General features: G+C 49.2%; 1 protein-coding gene across 1 annotated transcript in view; it reads left to right on the top strand.

The window, feature by feature from the left end:
- The window catches only part of LOC110503130 (protein TANC2), a 193,722-nt gene that overhangs the window by 64,760 nt on the left and 106,081 nt on the right, over positions 1-22,881 (top strand). Inside the window, exon 3 of the mRNA XM_036960788.1 lies at positions 15,161-15,309. Coding sequence (XP_036816683.1) covers positions 15,161-15,309 — 149 coding nt within the window. The remainder of the gene's footprint in view (positions 1-15,160; positions 15,310-22,881) is intronic.

Below are 22,881 nucleotides of genomic sequence, written 5' to 3'. Positions count from 1 at the left end.
GGTATGGGGCTCCCCTGCTCTCCTGTGTTATGGAGGTATGGAGGTATGGGGCTCCCCTGCTCTCCTGTGTTATGGAGGTATGGGGCTCCCCTGCTCTCCTGTGGTATGGAGGTATGGGGCTCCCCTGCTCTCCTGTGTTATGGAGGTATGGGGCTCCCCTGCTCTCCTGTGTTATGGAGGTATGGAGGTATGGGGCTCCCCTGCTCTCCTGTGTTATGGAGGTATGGAGGTATGGGGCTCCCCTGCTCTCCTGTGTTATGGAGGTATGGAGGTATGGGGCTCCCCTGCTCTCCTGTGTTATGGAGGTATGGGGCTCCCCTGCTCTCCTGTGGTATGGAGGTATGGGGCTCCCCTGCTCTCCTGTGGTATGGAGGTATGGGGCTCCCCTGCTCTCCTGTGGTATGGAGGTATGAGGCTCCCCTGCTCTCCTGTGGTATGGAGGTATGGGGCTCCCCTGCTCTCCTGTGTTATGGAGGTATGGGGCTCCCCTGCTCTCCTGTGGTATGGAGATATGGGGCTTCCCTGCTCTCCTGTGGTATGGAGATATGGGGCTTGCCTGCACCTGTGGTATGGAGGAATGGGGCTCCCCTGCTCAGCTGTGGTATGGAGGGTTGGTTCTCCCCTACTTGCTCCACACATTTGCTAGTTCCTCTCTCAAAAGGCTGCAAACGGAGATAGAACCAGGTGTGTCATCACAGGAACACATTCCTCCTCGCTGCCTTTTGCGCTGGCAGATAGTTACCATGGCAACCATCTGTCTCTCTTCTCTCCCCTCCTCTCTCTCCACAGCTCAGGAATCTGATAGAGGAGGACTAGGAGAGGAGAGGAGGGCCAACACACAAGCTTACTTTATATTGTTCTTTTTTTTCATATTCAAATTGTGTAGCAGAGGAGTAGAGGAGCAGAGGAGCTGTCCAAGATCTAGGCTGTCACTTGGATAAATTCAATAACAAACAGTATGTTGCAATGTCGGTATGCTCAGGTAAATATATTCAAATGAAGCCATGCATCAGACCTAAATCAAAAGACACACAAACACCTGCTGTGATTGTCTGTCTGTCTGTCTGTCTGTCTGTCTGTCTGTCTGTCTGTCTGTCCGTCTGTCTGTCTGTCAAAAGACACACACACCTGCTGCTATAGGCTGTCTGTCTGTCTCTCTCTCGGTATGTCTGTCTCTCTGTCTGTCTCCGTCTTTCTGTCTGACTTTATGTCTGTCTCTCTGTCTGTCTCTCTGTCTGTCTGTCTCTCTCTCTCTCTGTCTTTCTGTCTGCCTGTCTGCCTGTCTGTCTGTCTGTCTGTCTGTCTGTCTGTCTGTCTGTCTGTCTGTCTGTCTGTCTGTCTGTCTGTCTGTCTGTCTGTCTCTCTCTCTCTCTGTCTTTCTGTCTGTCTGTCTCTGTCTGCCTGTCTGTCTCCCTTTATTTTTATGGTAGACCCTTTATTTACTGAGCCCCCTGTGATGGTGGAGCCCCCTTTGATGGTGGATGTTAGGAGCCCCCTGTGATGGTGGATGTTTGGAGCTCCCTGTGATGGTGGATGTTAGGAGCCCCCTGTGATGGTGGATGTTAGGAACTCCCTGTGATGGTGGAGCCCCCTGTGATGGTGGATGTTAGGATCCCCCTGTGATGGTGGATGTTAGGAGCCCCCTGTGATGGTGGATGTTAAGAGCTCCCTGTGATGGTGGATGTTAGGAGCCCCCTGTTATGGTGGATGTTAGGAGCCCCCTGTGATGGTGGATGTTAGGAGCCCCCTGTGATGGTGGATGTTAGGAGCCCCCTGTGATGGTGGATGTTAGGAACTCCCTGTGATGGTGGATGTTAGCAGCTCCCTGTGATGGTGGATGTTAGGAGCTCCCTGTGATGGTGGATGTTAGGAGCTCCCTGTGATGGTGGATTTTAGGAGCCCCCTGTGATGGTGGATGTTAGGAGCCCCCTGTGATGGTGGATGTTAGGAGCCCCCTGTCATGGTGGACGTTAGGAGCTCCCTGTGATGGTGGATGTTAGGAGCCCCCTGTGATGGTGGATGTTAGGAGCTCCCTGTGATGGTGGAGCCCCCTGTGATGGTGGATGTTAGGAGCTCCCTGTGATGGTGGATGTTAGGAGCCCCCTGTGATGGTGGATGTTAGGAGCTCCCTGTGATGGTGGATTTTAGGAGCCCCCTGTGATGGTGGATGTTTGGAGCTCCCTGTGATGATGGATGTTAGGAGCTCCCTGTGATGGTGGATGTTAGGAGCCCCCTGTGATGGTGGATGTTAGGAGCTCCCTGTGATGGTGGATGTTAGGAGCTCCCTGTGATGGTGGATGTTTGGAGCTCCCTGTGATGGTGGACGTTAGTTGCCCCCTGTGATGGTGGATGTTAGGAGCCCCCTGTGATGGTGGAAGTTAGGAGCCGCCCGGGATGGTGGATGTTAGGAGCTCCCTGTGATGGTGGACGTTAGGATCCCCCTGTGATGTTGGATTTTAGGTGCTCCCTGTGATGGTGGATGTTAGGATCTCCCTGTGATGGTGGATGTTAGGAGCTCCCTGTGATGGTGGATCCCCCTGTGATGGTGGATGTTAGGAGCTCCCTGTGATGGTGGATGTTAGGAGCCCCCTGTGATGGTGGATGTTAGGAGCTCCCTGTGATGGTGGATTTTAGGAGCCCCCTGTGATGGTGGATGTTTGGAGCTCCCTGTGATGATGGATGTTAGGAGCTCCCTGTGATGGTGGATGTTAGGAGCCCCCTGTGATGGTGGATGTTAGGAGCTCCCTGTGATGGTGGATGTTTGGAGCTCCCTGTGATGGTGGATGTTAGGAGCCCCCTGTGATTGTGGACGTTAGGAGCCCCCTGTGATGGTGGATGTTAGGAGCCCCCTGTGATGGTGGAAGTTAGGAGCCGCCCGGGATGGTGGATGTTAGGAGCTCCCTGTGATGGTGGACGTTAGGATCCCCCTGTGATGTTGGATTTTAGGTGCTCCCTGTGATGGTGGATGTTAGGATCTCCCTGTGATGGTGGATGTTAGGAGCTCCCTGTGATGGTGGACGTTACGATCCCCCTGTGATGGTGGATTTTAGGTGCTCCCTGTGATGGTGGAGCCTCCTGTGATGGTGGATGTTAGGAGCTCCATGTGATGGTGGATGTTAGGAGCCCCCTGTGATGGTGGATGTTAGGAGCCCCCTGTCATGGTGGACGTTAGGAGCTCCCTGTGATGGTGGATTTTAGGAGCCCCCTGTGATTTTGGATGTTTGGAGCCCCCTGTGATTGTGGACGTGAGGAGCTCCCTGTGATGGTGGATGTTAGGATCTCCCTGTGATGGTGGATTTTAGGAGCCCCCTGTGTTGGTGGATGTTAGGACCCCCCGGTGATGGTGGATATTAGGCACTCCCTGTTATGGTGGATGTTAGGAGCCCCCTGTGATGGTGGTTGTTAGGAGCCCCCTGTGATGGTGGATGTTAGGAGCTCCCTGTGATGGTGGATATTAGGAGCTCCCTGTGATGGTGGACATTAGGAGCTCCCTGTAATGGTGGATGTTAGGAGCTCCCTGTAATGGTGGACGTTAGGAGCCCCCTGTAATGGTGGATATTAGGCACTCCCTGTTATGGTGGATGTTAGGAGCCCCCTGTGATGGTGGTTGTTAGTAGCCCCCTGTGATGGTGGATGTTAGGAGCTCCCTGTGATGGTGGATATTAGGAGCTCCCTGTGATGGTGGACATTAGGAGCTCCCTGTAATGGTGGATGTTAGGAGCTCCCTGCAATGGTGGATGTTAGGAGCTCCCTGTAATGGTGGACGTTAGGAGCCCCCTGTAATGGTGGATGTTAGGAGCCCCCTGTAATGGTGGATGTTAGGAGCTCCCTGTGATGGTGAATGTTAGGAGCCCCCTGTGATGGTGGATGTTAGGAGCTCCCTGTAATGGTGGATGTTAAAGAGTCCCCTGTGATGGTGGATGTTAGGAGCCCCCTGTGATGGTGGACGTTAGGAGCCCCCTGTAATGGTGGAGCCCCCTGTGATGGTGGATGTTAGGAGCTCCCTGTGATGGTGGACGTTAAGAGTGCCCTGTGATTGTGGAAGTTAGGAGCCCCCTGTGATGGTCGATGTTAGTAACCCCCTGTGATGGTGGATGCTAGGAGCTCCCTTTGATGGTGGATGTTAGGAGCCCCCTTTGATGGTGGATGTTAGGAGCCCCCTGTGATTGTGGACGTAGGAACTCCCTGTGATGGTGGATGCTAGGAGCTCCCTTTGATGGTGGATGTTAGGATCCCCCTGTGATGGTGGACGTTAGGAGCCCCCTGTGATGGTGGATGTTAGGAGCTCCCTTTGATGGTGCATGTTAGGAGCCCCCTTTGATGGTGGATGTTAGGAGCTCCCTGTAATGGTGGACGTAGGAACTCCCTGTGATGGTGGATGCTAGGAGCTCCCTTTGATGGTGGACTTTAGGAGCCCCCTGTGATGGTGGACGTTAGGAGCCCCTTGTAATGGTGGAGCCCCCTGTGATGGTGGATGTTAGGAGCTCCCTGTGATGGTGGATGTTAGGAGCCCCTTTGATGGTGGACGTTAGGAGCCCCCTGTGATGATGGATGTTAGGAGCCCCATGTGATGGTGGATGTTAGGAGCTCCCTGTAATGGTGGAGCCCCCTGTGATGGTGGATGTTAGGAGCTCCCTGTGATGGTGGATGTTAGGAGCCCCTTTGATGGTGGACGTTAGGAGCCCCCTGTGATGATGGATGTTAGGAGCCCCATGTGATGGTGGGTGTTAGGAGCTCCCTGTGATGGTGGACGTTAGGATCGCCCTGTGATGGTGGAAGTTAGGAGCCCCCTGTGATGGTCGATGTTAGTAACCCCCTGTGATGGTGGACGTTAGGAGCCCCCTGTGATTGTGGAAGTTAGGAGCCCCCTGTGATGGTCGATGTTATTAACCCCCTGTGATTGTGGATGTTAGGAGCTCCCTTTGATGGTGGATGTTAGGAGCCCCCTTTGATGGTGGATGTTAGGAGCCCCCTGTGATGGTGGACATTAGGAGCTCCCTGTGATGGTGGATGTTAGGTGCTCCCTGTGATGGTGGAGCCTCCTGTGATGGTGGACGTTAGTAGCTCCTTGTGATGGTGGACATTAGGAGCCCCCTGTGATGGTGGACGTTAGGAGCCCCCTGTAATGTTGGAGCCCCCTGTGATGGTGGATGTTAGGAGCTCCCTGTGATGGTGGACGTTAGGAGCGCCTTTTGATTGTGGAAGTTAGGAGCCCCCTGTGATGGTCGATGTTAGTAACCCCCTGTGATGGTCGATGTTAGTAACCCCCTGTGATGGTGGATGTTAGGAGCTCCCTGTGATGGTGGACGTTAGGAGCGCCTTGTGATTGTGGAAGTTAGGAGCCCCCTGTGATGGTCGATGTTAGTAACCCCCTGTGATGGTCAATGTTAGTAACCCCCTGTGATGGTGGATGTTAGGAGCTCCCTTTGATGGTGGATGTTAGGAGCTCCCTGTGATGGTGGACGTTAGGAGCGCCCTGTGATTGTGGAAGTTAGGAGCCCCCTGTGATGGTCGATGTTAGTAACCCCCTGTGATGGTGGACGTTAGGAGCCCCCTGTGATGATGGATGTTAGGAGCCCCCTGTGATGGTGGATGTTAGGAGCTCCCTGTAATGGTGGAGCCCCCTGTGATGTTGGGTGTTAGGAGCTCCCTGTGATGGTGGACGTTAGGAGCGCCCTGTGATGGTGGAAGTTAGGAGCCCCCTTTGATGGTGGATGTTAGGAACCCCCTGTGATGGTGGACATTAGGAGCTCCCTCTGATAGTGGATGTTAGGAGCCCCCTGTGATGGTCGATGTTAGTAACCCCCTGTGATGGTGGATGTTAGGAACCCCCTGTGATGGTGGACATTAGGAGCTCCCTGTGATGGTGGATGTTAGGAGCTCCCTGTAATGTTGAAGCCCCCTGTGATGGTGGACGTTAGGAGCGCCCTGTGATGGTGGAAGTTAGGAGCCCCCTGTGATGGTCGATGTTAGTAACCCCCTGTGATGGTGGATGTTAGGAACCCCCTGTGATGGTGGACACTAGGAGCTCACTCTGATGGTGGACGTTAGGAGCGCCCTGTGATGGTGGAAGTTAGGAGCCCCCTGTGATGGTCGATGTTAGTAACCCCCTGTGATGATGGATGTTAGGAACCCCCTGTGATGGTGGACATTAGGAGCTCCCTCTGATGGTGGATGTTAGGAGCTCCCTGTGATGGTGGATGTGAGGAGCTCCCTTTGATGGTGGATGTGAGGAGCTCCCTGTGATGGTGGATGTTAGGAGCTCCCTGTGATGGTGGATGTTAGGAGCTCCCTGTGATGGTGGATGTTAGGAGCTCCCTGTGATGGTGGATGTTAGGTGCTCCCTGTGATGGTGAATGTTAGGAGCCCCCTTTGATGGTGGATGTTAGGAGCCCCCTGTGATGGTGGATGTTAGGAGCCCCCTGTGATGGTGGATGTTAGGAGCCCCCTGTGATGGTGGATGTTAGGAGCCCCCTGTGATGGTGGATGTTAGGAGCCCCCTGTGATGATGGATGTTAGGAGCCCCCTGTGATGGTGGATGTTAGAAGCTCCCTGTAATGGTGGAGCCCCCTGTGATGGTGGATGTTAGGAGCCCCCTTGTGATGGTGGACATTAGGAACTCCCTGTGATGGTGGATGTTAGGAGCCCATTGTGATGGTGGAGCCCCCTGTGATGGTGGACGTTAGGAGCCCCCTGTGATGGTGGATGTTAGGAACCCCATGTAATGGTGGACGTTAGTCACCCCCTGTGATGTTGGACGTTAGGAGCTCCCTTTGATGGTGGACATTAGGAGCTCCCTGTGATGGTGGATGTTAGGAGCCCCCTGTGATGGTGGATGTTAGGAGCTCCCTGTAATGGTGGAGCCCCCTGTGATTGTGGATGTTAGGAGCCCCCTGTGATGGTGGACGTTAGGAGCTCCCTGTGATGGTGGATGCTAGGAGCTCCCTGTGATGGTGGATGTTAGGAGCTCCCTCTGATGGTGGATGTTAGGTGCTCCCTGTGATGGTGAATGTTAGGAGCCCCCTGTGATGGTGGATATTAGGAACCCCCTGTGATGGTGGATGTTAGGAACCCCATGTGATGGTGGGCGTTAGGAGCTCCCTGTGATGGTGAATGTTAGGAACCCCCTGTGATGGTGGATGTTAGGAACCCCATGTGATGGTGAATGTTAGGAGCCCCCTTTGATGGTGGATGTTAGGAGCCCCCTGTGATGGTGGATGTTAGGAGCCCCCTGTGATGGTGGATGTTAGGAGCCCCCTGTGATGGTGGATGTTAGGAGCCCCCTTGTGATGGTGGACATTAGGAACTCCCTGTGATGGTGGATGTTAGGAGCCCATTGTGATGGTGGAGCCCCCTGTGATGGTGGACGTTAGGAGCCCCCTGTGATGGTGGATGTTAGGAACCCCATGTGATGGTGGACGTTAGTCACCCCCTGTGATGTTGGACGTTAGGAGCTCCCTTTGATGGTGGACATTAGGAGCTCCCTGTGATGGTGGATGTTAGGAGCCCCCTGTGATGGTGGATGTTAGGAGCTCCCTGTAATGGTGGAGCCCCCTGTGATTGTGGATGTTAGGAGCCCCCTGTGATGGTGGACGTTAGGAGCTCCCTGTGATGGTGGATGCTAGGAGCTCCCTGTGATGGTGGATGTTAGGAGCTCCCTCTGATGGTGGATGTTAGGTGCTCCCTGTGATGGTGAATGTTAGGAGCCCCCTGTGATGGTGGATATTAGGAACCCCCTGTGATGGTGGATGTTAGGAACCCCATGTGATGGTGGGCGTTAGGAGCTCCCTGTGATGGTGAATGTTAGGAACCCCCTGTGATGGTGGATGTTAGGAACCCCATGTGATGGTGGACGTTAGTAGCCCCCTGTGATGTTGGACGTTAGGAGCTCCCTGTGATGGTGGACATTAGGAGCTCCCTGTGATGGTGGATGTTAGGAGCCCCCTGTGATGGTGGATGTTAGGAGCTCCCTGTAATGGTCGAGCCCTCTGTGATTGTGGATTTTAGGTGCCCCCTGTGATGGTGGACGTTAGGAGCCCCCTGTTATGGTGGACGTTAGGAGCCCCCTGTAATGGTGGAGCCCCCTGTGATGGTGGATGTTAGGAGCTCCCTATGATGGTGGACGTTAGGAGCGCCCTGTGATTGTGGAAGTTAGGAGCCCCCTGTGATGGTCGATGTTAGTAACCCCCTGTGATGGTGGATGTTAGGAGCTCCCTTTGATGTTGGATGTTAGGAGCCCCCTTTGATGGTGGACGTAGGAACTCCCTGTGATGGTGGATGCTAGGAGCTCCCTTTGATGGTGGATGTTAGGAGCTCCCTGTGATGGTGGACGTAGGAACTCCCTGTGATGCTGGATGCTAGGAGCTCCCATTGATGGTGGATGTTAGGAGCCCCCTGTGATGGTGGATGTTAGGAGCCCCCTGTGATGGTGGATGTTAGGAGCCCCCTGTGATGGTGGACGTTAGGAGCCCCCTGTAATGGTGGAGCCCCCTGTGATGGTGGATGTTAGGAGCTCCCTGTGATGGTGGACGTTAGGAGCGCCCTGTGATTGTGGAAGTTAGGAGCCCCCTGTGATGGTCGATGTTAGTAACCCCCTGTGATGGTGGATGTTAGGAGCTCCCTTTGATGGTGGATGTTAGGAGCCCCCTTTGATGGTGGACGTTAGGAGCCCCCTGTGATGATGGATGTTAGGAGGCCCCTGTGATGGTGGATGTTAGGAGCTCCCTGTAATGGTGGAGCCCCCTGTGATGGTGGGTGTTAGGAGCTCCCTGTGATGGTGGACGTTAGGAGCGCCCTGTGATGGTGGAAGTTAGGAGCCCCCTGTGATGGTCGATGTTAGTAACCCCCTGTGATGGTTGATGTTAGGAACCCCCTGTGATGGTGGACATTAGGAGCTCCCTCTGATAGTGGATGTTAGGAGCTCCCTGTGATGGTGGATGTTAGGAGCTCCCTGTGATGGTGGATGTTAGGTGCTCCCTGTGATGGTGGATGTTAGGAGCTCCCTGTGATGGTGGATGTTAGGAGCTCCCTGTAATGGTGGACGTTAGGAGCCCCTTGTAATGGTGGACGTTAGGAGCCCCCCGTAATGGTGGATGTTAGGAGCTCCCTGTGATGGTGAATTTTAGGAGCCGCCTGTGATGGTGGATGTTAAGAGCTCCCTGTGATGGTGGATGTTAGGAGCCCCCTGTAATGGTGGACGTTTGGAGCCCCCTGTAATGGTGGAGCCCCCTGTGATGGTGGATGTTAGGAGCCCCCTGTGATGGTTGAGCTCCCTGTGATGGTGGATGTTAGGAGCTCCCTGTGATGGTGGACGTAGGAACCCCATGTGATGGTGGACGTTAGGAGCTCCCTGTGATGGTGAATGTTAGGAACCCCCTGTAATGGTGGACGTTTGGAGCCCCCTGTAATGGTGGAGCCCCCTGTGATGGTGGATGTTAGGAGCCCCCTGTGATGGTGGAGCTCCATTGTGATGGTGGATGTTAGGAGCTCCCTGTGATGGTGGACGTAGGAACCCCATGTGATGGTGGATGTTAGGAGCTCCCTGTGATGGTGGATGTTAGGAGCCCCCTGTGATGGTGGATGTTAGGAGCCCCCTGTGATGGTGGATGTTAGGAGCCCCCTTGTGATGGTGGACATTAGGAACTCCCTGTGATGGTGGATGTTAGGAGCCCATTGTGATGGTGGAGCCCCCTGTGATGGTGGACGTTAGGAGCCCCCTGTGATGGTGGATGTTAGGAACCCCATGTGATGGTGGACGTTAGTCACCCCCTGTGATGTTGGACGTTAGGAGCTCCCTTTGATGGTGGACATTAGGAGCTCCCTGTGATGGTGGATGTTAGGAGCCCCCTGTGATGGTGGATGTTAGGAGCTCCCTGTAATGGTGGAGCCCCCTGTGATTGTGGATGTTAGGAGCCCCCTGTGATGGTGGACGTTAGGAGCTCCCTGTGATGGTGGATGCTAGGAGCTCCCTGTGATGGTGGATGTTAGGAGCTCCCTCTGATGGTGGATGTTAGGTGCTCCCTGTGATGGTGAATGTTAGGAGCCCCCTGTGATGGTGGATATTAGGAACCCCCTGTGATGGTGGATGTTAGGAACCCCATGTGATGGTGGGCGTTAGGAGCTCCCTGTGATGGTGAATGTTAGGAACCCCCTGTGATGGTGGATGTTAGGAACCCCATGTGATGGTGGACGTTAGTAGCCCCCTGTGATGTTGGACGTTAGGAGCTCCCTGTGATGGTGGACATTAGGAGCTCCCTGTGATGGTGGATGTTAGGAGCCCCCTGTGATGGTGGATGTTAGGAGCTCCCTGTAATGGTCGAGCCCTCTGTGATTGTGGATTTTAGGTGCCCCCTGTGATGGTGGACGTTAGGAGCCCCCTGTTATGGTGGACGTTAGGAGCCCCCTGTTATGGTGGACGTTAGGAGCCCCCTGTAATGGTGGAGCCCCCTGTGATGGTGGATGTTAGGAGCTCCCTATGATGGTGGACGTTAGGAGCGCCCTGTGATTGTGGAAGTTAGGAGCCCCCTGTGATGGTCGATGTTAGTAACCCCCTGTGATGGTGGATGTTAGGAGCTCCCTTTGATGTTGGATGTTAGGAGCCCCCTTTGATGGTGGACGTAGGAACTCCCTGTGATGGTGGATGCTAGGAGCTCCCTTTGATGGTGGATGTTAGGAGCTCCCTGTGATGGTGGACGTAGGAACTCCCTGTGATGCTGGATGCTAGGAGCTCCCATTGATGGTGGATGTTAGGAGCCCCCTGTGATGGTGGATGTTAGGAGCCCCCTGTGATGGTGGATGTTAGGAGCCCCCTGTGATGGTGGACGTTAGGAGCCCCCTGTAATGGTGGAGCCCCCTGTGATGGTGGATGTTAGGAGCTCCCTGTGATGGTGGACGTTAGGAGCGCCCTGTGATTGTGGAAGTTAGGAGCCCCCTGTGATGGTCGATGTTAGTAACCCCCTGTGATGGTGGATGTTAGGAGCTCCCTTTGATGGTGGATGTTAGGAGCCCCCTTTGATGGTGGACGTTAGGAGCCCCCTGTGATGATGGATGTTAGGAGGCCCCTGTGATGGTGGATGTTAGGAGCTCCCTGTAATGGTGGAGCCCCCTGTGATGGTGGGTGTTAGGAGCTCCCTGTGATGGTGGACGTTAGGAGCGCCCTGTGATGGTGGAAGTTAGGAGCCCCCTGTGATGGTCGATGTTAGTAACCCCCTGTGATGGTTGATGTTAGGAACCCCCTGTGATGGTGGACATTAGGAGCTCCCTCTGATAGTGGATGTTAGGAGCTCCCTGTGATGGTGGATGTTAGGAGCTCCCTGTGATGGTGGATGTTAGGTGCTCCCTGTGATGGTGGATGTTAGGAGCTCCCTGTGATGCTGGATGTTAGGAGCTCCCTGTAATGGTGGACGTTAGGAGCCCCTTGTAATGGTGGACGTTAGGAGCCCCCCGTAATGGTGGATGTTAGGAGCTCCCTGTGATGGTGAATTTTAGGAGCCGCCTGTGATGGTGGATGTTAAGAGCTCCCTGTGATGGTGGATGTTAGGAGCCCCCTGTAATGGTGGACGTTTGGAGCCCCCTGTAATGGTGGAGCCCCCTGTGATGGTGGATGTTAGGAGCCCCCTGTGATGGTTGAGCTCCCTGTGATGGTGGATGTTAGGAGCTCCCTGTGATGGTGGACGTAGGAACCCCATGTGATGGTGGACGTTAGGAGCTCCCTGTGATGGTGAATGTTAGGAACCCCCTGTAATGGTGGACGTTTGGAGCCCCCTGTAATGGTGGAGCCCCCTGTGATGGTGGATGTTAGGAGCCCCCTGTGATGGTGGAGCTCCATTGTGATGGTGGATGTTAGGAGCTCCCTGTGATGGTGGACGTAGGAACCCCATGTGATGGTGGATGTTAGGAACTCCCTGTGATGGTGAATGTTAGGAACCCCCTGTGATGGTGGATGTTAGGAACCCCATGTGATGGTGGACGTTAGTAGCCCCCTGTGATGTTGGACGTTAGGAACTCCCTGCGATGGTGGACATTAGGAGCTCCCTGTGATGGTGGATGCTAGGAGCTCCCTGTGATGGTGGACGTTAGGAGCCCCCTATGATGTTGGACATTAGGAGCTCCCTGTGATGGTGGATGCTAGGAGCTCCATGTGATGGTGGATGTTAGGAGCCCCCTGTGATGGTGGATGTTAGGAGCTCCCTGTGATGGTGGACGTTAGTAGCTCCCTGTGATGGTGGATGCTAGGAGCTCCCTTTGATGGTGGATGTTAGGAGCCCCCTGTGATGGTGGACGTTAGGAGCGCCCTGTGATGGTGGATGTTAGGAACCCCCTGTGATGGTGGACGTTAGTAGCTCCCTGTGATGGTGGATGCTAGGAGCTCCCTTTGATGGTGGATGTTAGGAGCCCCCTGTGATGGTGGATGTTAGCAGCTCCCTGTGATGGTGGACGTTAGGAGCGCCCTGTGATGGTGGATGTTAGGAACCCCCTGTGATGGTGGACGTTAGTAGACCCCTGTGATGGTGGACGTTAGGAGCTCCCTGTGATGGTGGACGTTAGGAGCTCCCTGTGATGGTCGATGTTAGGAGCTCCCTGTGATGGTTGATTTTAGGAGCTCCCTGTGATGGTGGATGTTAGGAGCTCCCTGTGATGGTGGATGTTAGGAGCTCCCTGTGATGGTGGATGTTAGGTCCCTCCCTGTTTCAGCCCGTTTGCTTCCATTCGGTTCCTTTTGAAAACACCCAAAGAAACCAGACTGTCTAATCTCTCTCACTACTATTTAGTTGAACACATCACCCTCTGTCAGCTGTCTTTCTTTGACATTCCCACGTCCACATCCAACACCCTTAACCCACACACAGCAGAGAGAAACCAGCTCTTCAGGTGTTATCAACACGTTACTTAGCAACACCCCGCCCATAACAAAGTAGTCCACCAGCGGCAGCATCAGGTATCATTGTAACAATAACATCCTGGTGACGACAGTGAAACCTCCAGCATTGCTAGAAGTGTCCTCGTTTCTATCATCCTATTACAGTAGTTTCAGAGGATATTCAGACCCTCTCCAATATACTGTACATGTGTACATACTGTATCCTACATACTGCTCTCTCTCTCTCTGTCTCAATCTCCTCTGTCTCAATCTCCTCTGTCTCAATCTCTCTCTCTCTCTCTCTCTCTCTCTCTCTCTCTCTCTCTCTCTCTCTCTCTCTCTCTCAATCTCCTCTGTCTCAATCTCTCTCTCTCTCTCTGCCTCAATCTCTCTCTCTCTTTCTCTCTCTCTCTCTCTCTCTCTCTCTCTCTCTCTCTCTCTCTCTCTCTCTCTCTCTCTCTCTCTCTCTCTCTCTCAACCGCTCCACCAATTTATTGTGAACAAACTATAGTTTTGGCAAGTCGGTTAGGACATCTACTTTGTGCATGACATAGGTAATTTTTCCAACAATTGTTTACAGACAGATTATTTCACTTATAATTCATTGTGTCACAAATCCAGTGGGTCAGAAGTTTACATACACTAAGTTGACTGTGCATTTAAACAGCTTGGAAACTTCCCAAAAATTAAGTCATTCTGATAGGATAATTGACATCATTTGACTCAATTGGAGGTGTACCTGTGGATGTATTTCAAGGCCTACCTGGCCTACCTTCAAACTCAGTGCCTCTTTGCTTGACATCATGGGAAAATCAAAATAAATCAGAAAAGATCTCAGAAAAAAAATGTAGACCTCCAAAAGTCTGGTTCATCCTTGGGATCAATTTCCAAATGCCTGAAGGTACCACATTCATCTGTACAAACAATAGTACGCAAGTACAAACACCATGGGACCATGCAGCCGTCATATCGCTCAGGAAGGAGACGTGTTCAGTACTTTGGTGCGAAAAGTGCAAATCAATCCCAGAACAACAGCAAAGGACATTGTGAAGATGCTGGAGGAAACAGGTACATAACCTGAAAGGCCGCTCAGCAAGTAAGAAGCCACTGCTCCAAAACTGCCATAAAAAGCCAGCCTACGGTTTGCAACTGCACATGGGGACAAAGATTTTACTTTTTGGAGAAATGTCCTCTGGTCTGATTAAACAAAAATAGGACTGTTTGGCCATAATGACCACCATTATGTTTGGAGGAAAAAGGGGGAGGCTTGCAAGCCGAAGAACACCATCCCAACCGTGAAGCACGGGGGTGGCAGCATCATGTTGTGGGGGGGATTTGCTGCAGGAGGGACTGGTGAACTTCACAAAATAGATGACATCATGAGGGAGGGAAAATTGTGTGTCCAGTTCAGTCTCAATCTAGGAGAGTTTACCTCTGATGCACAGCTCTGCTCTCAGGAGTAGTTCAGGTATTGAGTCTCTTTTCTCTACCCTACTCGAACCCACCCTACTCTACCCTACTCTACTGTACCCCACACTACTGTACTCAACTCTACTGTACCCTATGCTACTCTACTGTACCCTACTGTACTCCACTGTACTCTACCCAACTTTACTCTACTCTACCTACTCTTCTGCGCTCAACCCTTCCCTACTCTACTCTACTGTACTCTACTGTACTCTACCCTACTCTTCCTTACTCTACTCTATCCTACTGTACCCAACTCTACTCTACTCTACCCTACCCTACTCTACCCTACCCTACCCTACCCTACTCTACCCTACCCTACACTACTCTACCCTACCCCACCCGACTTCACCCAACTCTACCCTACTCGGTTTCAACCCTACCTTACTCAGTTTCTACCCTACCCTACTCTACTCTACCCTACTTGGTTTCAACCCTACCTTACTCTAGTCTACCCTACTCGGTTTCAACCTTACCCTACTCGGTTTCTACTCTACTCTACTCTACCCTACTCGGTTTCTACCCTACTAATGTCGGGTTGGGACTTGAACACGTAAAGGACATTTATCCATCAGTTTACTGCATGGTTGCCTTGTGAATCTTGTCATTTTCATGTGCTCCTTCTCTGGTCTAGTTTCTTTCCAAGGTGTGGTTGCCTTCCAGGTAAAGCCAGTTGGTTTACTTTGTTTTATACACACTCACAAACATACTCCTTCTCTCTCTCTTTCTGTCTCTCTCTCTTCCTCCTTCTCCCTCTCTCTCCCCCCTCTCTCTCTTCATTAATTTCCCTCTATCTCTCTCGCTTTCTCCCTCTCTCCTTCTCTCTGTCTATAGGGGAGTCAAGCAGGGAGCTGGGCCCTCCTCCTTCGGTGGATGAGGCAGCCAACACATTGATGACGCGCCTGGGCTTCCTGTTGGGAGACAAAACTAGTGAGGGGCCAGACAGAGAACATTACAGCATGGATGAACCAGACAATAGACAGGTGTGTGTGTGTGTGTTTGGCCATCCCACAATGCTAACCCCTCTCTACTACTGCTATCACTGAGGAAATGGTGCTGGGGAGGAAAAATGTCTCTCCATATTCGTGATATCTTGAGATTCCGTTCAGTGTTCCTCTATTTCTGATCCCAATTGGGAAAGACACATTTTACATTTTTGTAATTTTTGTATTTAACCTTTATTTAACTAGGCAAGTAAGTTAAGAACAAATTCTTATTTACAATGACATCCTACCACTTGCAAAACTCTTTGTGCACCACCCTATGGGACTCCCAATCACAGTCAGATGTGATCCAGCCTGGATTTGAACCAGGGACTGTAGTGTCCCCTCTTGCACAGAGATGCAGTGCCTTAGACCACTGCACCACTCAGGAGCCCAGACATACCTGGGATGTGATGACTTCCCTTTACCTGACAGCTTGATGAGCTTCTTGTTTACAGCCTGTTGCTATACATCTCTGTAAGCCAGGTCCACAAATAAAAAGAAACTCCCAATTTGTCAGTTTCTCCAAGCATAAACTCTTCTGCCCTAATTAGGCCATTATATAACAACGTTTCTAGATGATTTATTCCGCTCGACACATCACAACTTCAAAACAGTCGCTACTTTAGTGTGCTGATAACCAGCAGGTTGACTAAGCCTCATATTTATCTCACCTCTGACTGAACCTCGGCTGCTAAATAGTTTTTAGATATATACATATACATGTACAGTGCCTTCAGAAAGTATTCACACCCCTTTACTTTTTCCACATTTTGTTGTGGGATTAAAATGGATTTAATTGTAATTCCTTGTCAACGATCTACACAAAATACTCTGTCAGAAAAATACTCTATCTGAAAAATGGTTGTTTATACACCTTGTGGGTGGGGGCAATGGTTAAAAAAAATGGGACAAGACTAGGATTTTGTAGTTGAATTCCTCATTATACAGTATTTAAGAATATATTACTATGTTGCCAAAAAAGTTCAAGACTGTTATTGTTTCCCTTCAATAAAATGCAATCAAAACTACTTTCTGCACATTTCTGCTACTTTCTTAGTGCTATCTATTTAGACCTATGCAGTACCTTTAGCAATAATAATAATATTAAAACTCTACTTTAGTAAAGAAAACAATTATGACAGGTCTGTTGTAATAAAAACGAGTGGTGTCCACTGATTAAATGTACTCTTTCTGCATTGTGAAGATGGGAAAACCCAGATATTCACAAAGTTTGTGATGAATGACAGGTTGTTTCTTCATGCAAAATAGATTTGGGGTCTAAAATTCTATTAAGCTGCTTTATTTTAGGGGTTTAGTGAAGGCGGGTCATTTTTTACCCTTAGGACAAGGGGAGTATACAGAATATTAAATCAAAACTGTATCTAGGCCACTCAGGAACATTCAATGTTGTATTGGTAAGAAACTACAGTGTAGATTAGGCCTTGTGTTTTTGATTATTGTCCTGCTGAACGGTGAATTCATCTCCCAGTGTCTGTTGGAAATCAGACTTTCCTCTGGGATGTTGCCTGTGCATAGCTCTATTCCATTTCTTTTATCATAAAAAACTCCCTGGTCCTTGCCGATGACAAGCATACCCATAATATGATGCAGCCACCACCATGCTTAACAATATAAAGAGTGGTACTCAGTGATCAAATCAAAATCAAATCAAATCACATTTATTTATATCGCCCTTCGTACATCAGCTGATATCTCAAAGTGCTGTACAGAAACCCAAACCCAGAAAAACTCCCTAGAAAGGCCAAAACCTAGGAAGAAACCTAGAGAGGAACCAGGCTATGTGGGGTGGCCAGTCCTCTGCTGGCTGTGCCGGATGGAGATTATAACAGAACATGGCAAAGATGTTCAAATGTTCATAAATGACCAGCATGGTCAAATAATAATAATCACAGGCAGAACAGTTGAAACTGGAGCAGCAGCACAGCCAGGTGGACTGGGGACAGCAAGGGCTCAGGGCTCCTAGGGCTCAGGTCCTCCGAGAGAAAGAAAGAGAGAATTAGAGAGAGCATACTTAAATTCACACAGGACACCGGATAAGACCCTAGCCCCCCGACACATAAACTACTGCAGCATAAATACTGGAGGCTGAGACAGGAGGGGTCAGGAGACACTGTGGCCCCATCAGATGATACACCCAGACAGGGCCAAACAGGAAGGATATAACCCCACCCACTTTGCCAAAGCACAGCCCCCACACCACTAGAGGGATATCTTCAACCACCAACTTACCATCCTGAGACAAGGCCGAGTATAGCCCACAAAGATCTCTGCCACGGCACAACCCAAGGGGGGGGCGCCAATCCAGACAGGAAGATCACATCAGTGACTCAACCCACTCAAGTGACGCACCCCTCATAGGGATGGCACGAAAGAGCACCAGTAAGCCAGTGACTCAGCCCCTGTAATAGGGTTAGAGGCAGAGAATCCCAGTGGAAAGAGGGGAACCGGCCGGGCAGAGACAGCAAGGGCGGTTTGTTGCTCCAGAGCCTTTCCGTTCACCTTCACACTCCTGGGCCAGACTACACTCAATCATATGACCCACTGAAGAGATGAGTCTTCAGTAAAGACTGAAAGGTTGAGACCGAATTTGCGTCTCTCACATGGGTAGGCAGACCATTACATAAAAATTGAGCTCTATAGGAGAATGCCCTGCCTCCAGCTGTTTGCTTAGAAATTCTAGGGACAATTAGTTGGCCTGCGTCTTGTGACCGTAGCGTACGTGTAGGTATGTACGGCAGGACCAAATCAAAGAGATAGGTAGGAGCAAGCCCATGTAATGCTTTGTAGGTTAGCAGTAAAACCTTGAAATCAGCCCTTGCCTTAACAGGAAGCCAGTGTAGGTAGGCTAGCACTGGAGTAATATGATAACATTTTTTGGTTCTAGTCAGGATTCTAGCAGCCGTATTTAGCACTAATTGAAGTTTATTTAGTACTTTATCCGGGTAGCCGGAAAGTAGAGCATTGCAGTAGTCTAAGATAGAAGTAACAAAAGCATGGATACATTTTTTTCTGCATCATTTTTGGACAGAAAGTTTCTGATTTTTGCAATGTTTCGTAGATGGAAAAAAGCTGTCCTTGAAATAGTCTTTATATGTTCGTCAAAAGAGAGATCAGGGTCCAGAGTAACGCCGAGGTCCTTCGCAGTTTTATTTGAGACGACTGTACAACTATTACGATTAATTGTCAGATTCAACAGAAGATCTCTTTGTTTCTTGGGACCTAGAACAAGAATCTCTGTTTTGTCTGAGTTTAAAAGTGGAATGTTTGCAGCCATCCACTTCCATATGTCTGAAACACAGGCTTCTAGCGAGGGCAATTTTGGGGCTTCACCATGTTTCATTGAAATGTACAGCTGTGTGTCATCCGCATAGCAGTGAAAGTTAACATTATGTTTTCGAATAACATCACCAAGAGGTAAAATATATAGTGAAAACAATAGTGGTCCTAAAACGGAACCTTGAGGAACACCGAAATTTACAGTTGATTTGTCAGAGGACAAACCATTCACAGAGACAAACTGATATCTTTCCGACAGATAAGATCTAAACCAGGCCAGAACTTGTCCGGGTAGACCAATTTGGGTTTCCAATCTCTCCAAAAGAATGTGGTGATCGATGGTATCAAAAGCAGCACTAAGGTCTAGGAGCACAAGGACAGATGCCATTAAAAGGTAATTTACCACCTTCACAAGTGCAGTCTCAGTGCTATGATGGGGTCTAAAACCAGACTGAAGCATTTCGTATACATTGTTTGTCTTCAGGAAGGCAATGAGTTGCTGCGCTACAACCTTTTTTTTTTAATTTTGAGAGGAATGGAAGATTCGATATAGGCCGATTAGTTTTTTAGATTTTCTGGGTCAAGGTTTGGCTTTTTCAAGAGAGGCTTTATTACTGCCACTTTTAGTGAGTTTGGTACACATCCGGTGGATAGAGAGCCGTTTATTATGTTCAACATAGGAGGGCCAAGCACAGGAAGCAGCTCTTTCAGTAGTTCAGTTGAGTGTCTCTCTTGATCCTAGGTCCTGGCAGAGTTGTGCAGACTCAGGACAACTGAGCTTTGAAGGAATACGCAGATTTAAAGGAGTCCGTAATTTGCTTTCTAATAATCATGATCCTTTCCTCAAAGAAGTTCATGAATTTATTACTGCTGAAGTGAAAGCCATCCTCTCTTGGGGAATGCTGCTTTTTAGTTAGCTTTGCGACAGTATCAAAAAGGAATTTCAGATTGTTATTATTTTCCTCAATTAAGTTGGAAAAATAGAATGATCGCGCAGCAGTAAGGGCTCTTCGATACTGCACGGTACTGTCTTTCCAAGCTAGTCGGAAGACTTCCAGTTTGGTGTGGCTCCATTTCCGTTCCAATTTTCTGGAAGCTTGCTTCAGAGCTCGCGTATTTTCTGTATACCAGGGAGCTAGTTTCTTATGAGAAATGTTTTTAGTTTTTATGGGTGCAACTGCATCTAGGGTATTGCGCAAGGCTAAATTGAGTTCCTCAGTTAGGTGGTTAACTGATTTTTGTCCTCTGACGTCCTTGGGTAGACAGAAGGAGTCTGGAAGGACATCAATGAATCTTTGTGTTGTCTGTGAATTTATAGCACGACTTTTGATGTTCCTTGGTTGGGGTCAGAGCAGATTTTTTGTTGCAATTTCAAACGTAATAAAATGGTGGTCCGATAGTCCAGGATTATGAGGAAAAACATGAAGATCCACAACATTTATTCCATGGGACAAAACTAGGTCCAGAGTAGGACTGTGATAGTGAGTAGGTCCAGAGACATGTTGGACAAAACCCACTGAGTCGATGATGGCTCCGAAAGCCTTTTGGAGTGGGTCTGTGGACTTTTCCATGTGAATATTAAAGTCACCAAAGATTAGAATATTATCTGCTATGACTACAAGGTCCGATAGGAATTCAGGGAACTCAATGAGGAACGCTGTATATGGCCCTGTAAACAGTAACTATAAAAAGTGATTGAGTAGGCTGCATAGATTTCATGTCTAGAAGCTCAAAAGACGAAAACGTAATTTTTTGCTATCGTAAATGTTAGCAACACCTCCACCTTTGCGGGATGCACAGGGGATATGGTCACTAGTGTAGCCAGGAGGTGAGGCCTCATTTAACACAGTAAATTCATCTGGCTTAAGCCATGTTTCAGTCAGGCCAATCACATCAAGATTATGATCAGTGATTAGTTCATTGAAGTAAGGGATCTAACATTAAGTAGCCCTATTTTGAGATGTGAGGTATCATGATCTCTTTCAATAATGACAGGAATGGAGGAGGTCTTTATCCCAGTGAGATTGCTAAGGCGAACACTGCCATGTTTAGTTTTGCCCAACCTAGGTTGAGGCACAGACACGGTCTTAATGGGGATAGCTGAGCTGACTACACTGACTGTGCTAGTGGCAGACTCCACTATGCTGGTTAACAGCCTACTGCCTGGCCTGCACCCTATTTCATTGTGGAGCTAGAGGAGTTAGAGCCCTGTCTATGTTGGTAGATAAGATGAGAGCACCCCTCTAGCTAGGATGTAGTCCGTCACTCCTCAGCAGCTCAGGCTTGGTCCTGTTTGTGGGTGAGTCCCAGAAAGAGGGTCAATTATCTACAAATTCTATCTTTTGGGAGGGGCAGAAAACAGTTTTCAACCAGCGATTGAGTTGTGAGACTCTGCTGTAGAGCTCATCACTCCCCCTAACTGGGGGGGGGGGGGGCAGAGACAATTACTCGATGCCGACACATCTTTCTAGCTGATTTACACGCTGAAGCTATGTTGCGCTTGGTGACCTCTGTCTGTTTCATCCTAACATCGTTGGTGCCGACGTAGATAACAATATCTCTATACTCTCTACACTCGCCAGTTTTAGCTTTAGCCAGCACCATCTTCAGATTAGCCTTAACGTCGGTAGCCCTGTCCCCTTGGAAACAGTGTATGATCACTGGATGATTCGTTATAAGTCTAATACTGCGGGTAATGGAGCCGCCAATGACTAGAGTTTTCTATTTGTCAGAGCTAATGGTGGGAAGCTTCGGCGTCTCAGACCCCGTAACGGGAGGAGTAGAGACAAGAGAAGGCTCGGCCTCTGACTCCGACTCGTTGCTTAATGGGGAAAACCGGTTGAAAGTTTCTGTCTGCTGAATGAGCGACACCGGTTGAGCATTCCTACAGCATTTCCCTCCAGAAACCATGAGAAAGTTGTCCGGCTGCGGGGACCGTGCGAGGGGATTTACACTAACGTTACTATCTGTACTTACTGGTGGCACAGACGCTGTTTCATCCTTTCCTACACTGAAATTACCCATGCCTAACGATTGCGTCTGAAGCTGGGCTTGCAGCACAGCTATCCTCACCGTAAGGCGATCGTTCTCCTGTATATTATGAGTACAGCGACTGCATTAGAAGGCATCATGTTAATGTTACTACTTAGCTTCGGCTGTTGGAGGTCCTGAGGATCCAGATAAAGCGTCCGGAGTGAAAAAGTTGAATCAAAAATAAAAAAAAATCAAAAATATAAATGGTAATTAAAAAGTAAAAAAACGTAAAGTTGTCAGGTAGCAAAGTAAGGTTGGCAACAAAACGCACAGCAACACGTAAACAAGTCTGCAAGTTGTGGCCGGAAAAAATGTGTTGCAACACAGTGATGCAACACAGTGATGTGTTGCATTTGTCCCATATATAACGCTTTGTGTTCAGGACAAAGTTAATTTCTTTGCTACATTTTTTGCTGTTTTACTTTCGTACCTTATTGCAAACAGGATGCATGTTTTGGAATATTTTTTATTCTGTATAGGCTTCCTTCTTTTCACTCTGTTTGATCCATCCTCAGTGTTCTCCTATCACAGCCAACTATGTAACTGTTCTTATATATATATATATATATGTATATATATATATATATATATACACTACCATTAAAAAGTTTTAGTTCACTTAGAAATGTCCATGTTTTTGAAAGGAAAGAACATTTAAATAACATCAAATTGATCAGAAATACAGTGTAGACATTGTTAATGTGGTAAATGACTATTGTAGCTGGAAACAGCAGATTTTTTTATGGAATATCCACATAGGCGTAAAGAGGCACATTATCAGCCACCATCACTCCTGTGTTCCAATTTTTTTTTTCACCTTTATTTAACCAGGTAGGCTAGTTGAGAACAAGTTCTCATTTGCAACTGCGACTTGGCCAAGATAAAGCGTAGCAATTCGACACATACAACAACACAGAGTTACACATGGAATAAACAAAACATACAGTCAATAATACAGTAGAACAAAAGAAAACAAAAAGTATATATACAGTGAGTGCAAATGAGGTAAGTTAAGGAAATAAATAGGCCATGGTGGCGAAGTAATTATAATATAGCAATTAAACACTGGAATGGTAGATCGGCAGAAGATGAATGTGCAGGTAGAGATACTGGGGTGCAAAGGAGCAAAATAAATAAATAAATAAATACCAGTATGAGGATGAGGTAGGTAGATAGATGGGCTGTTTACAGATGGGCTATGTACAGTTGCAGTGATCTGTAAGCTGTTCTGACAGCTGG

Source organism: Oncorhynchus mykiss, chromosome 23 (assembly GCF_013265735.2).
Source record: "Oncorhynchus mykiss isolate Arlee chromosome 23, USDA_OmykA_1.1, whole genome shotgun sequence".
NCBI lineage: Eukaryota > Metazoa > Chordata > Actinopteri > Salmoniformes > Salmonidae > Oncorhynchus > Oncorhynchus mykiss.
Note: the sequence above shows the minus strand (reverse complement) of the source record. Positions and strands in the feature narration are given on the sequence as shown.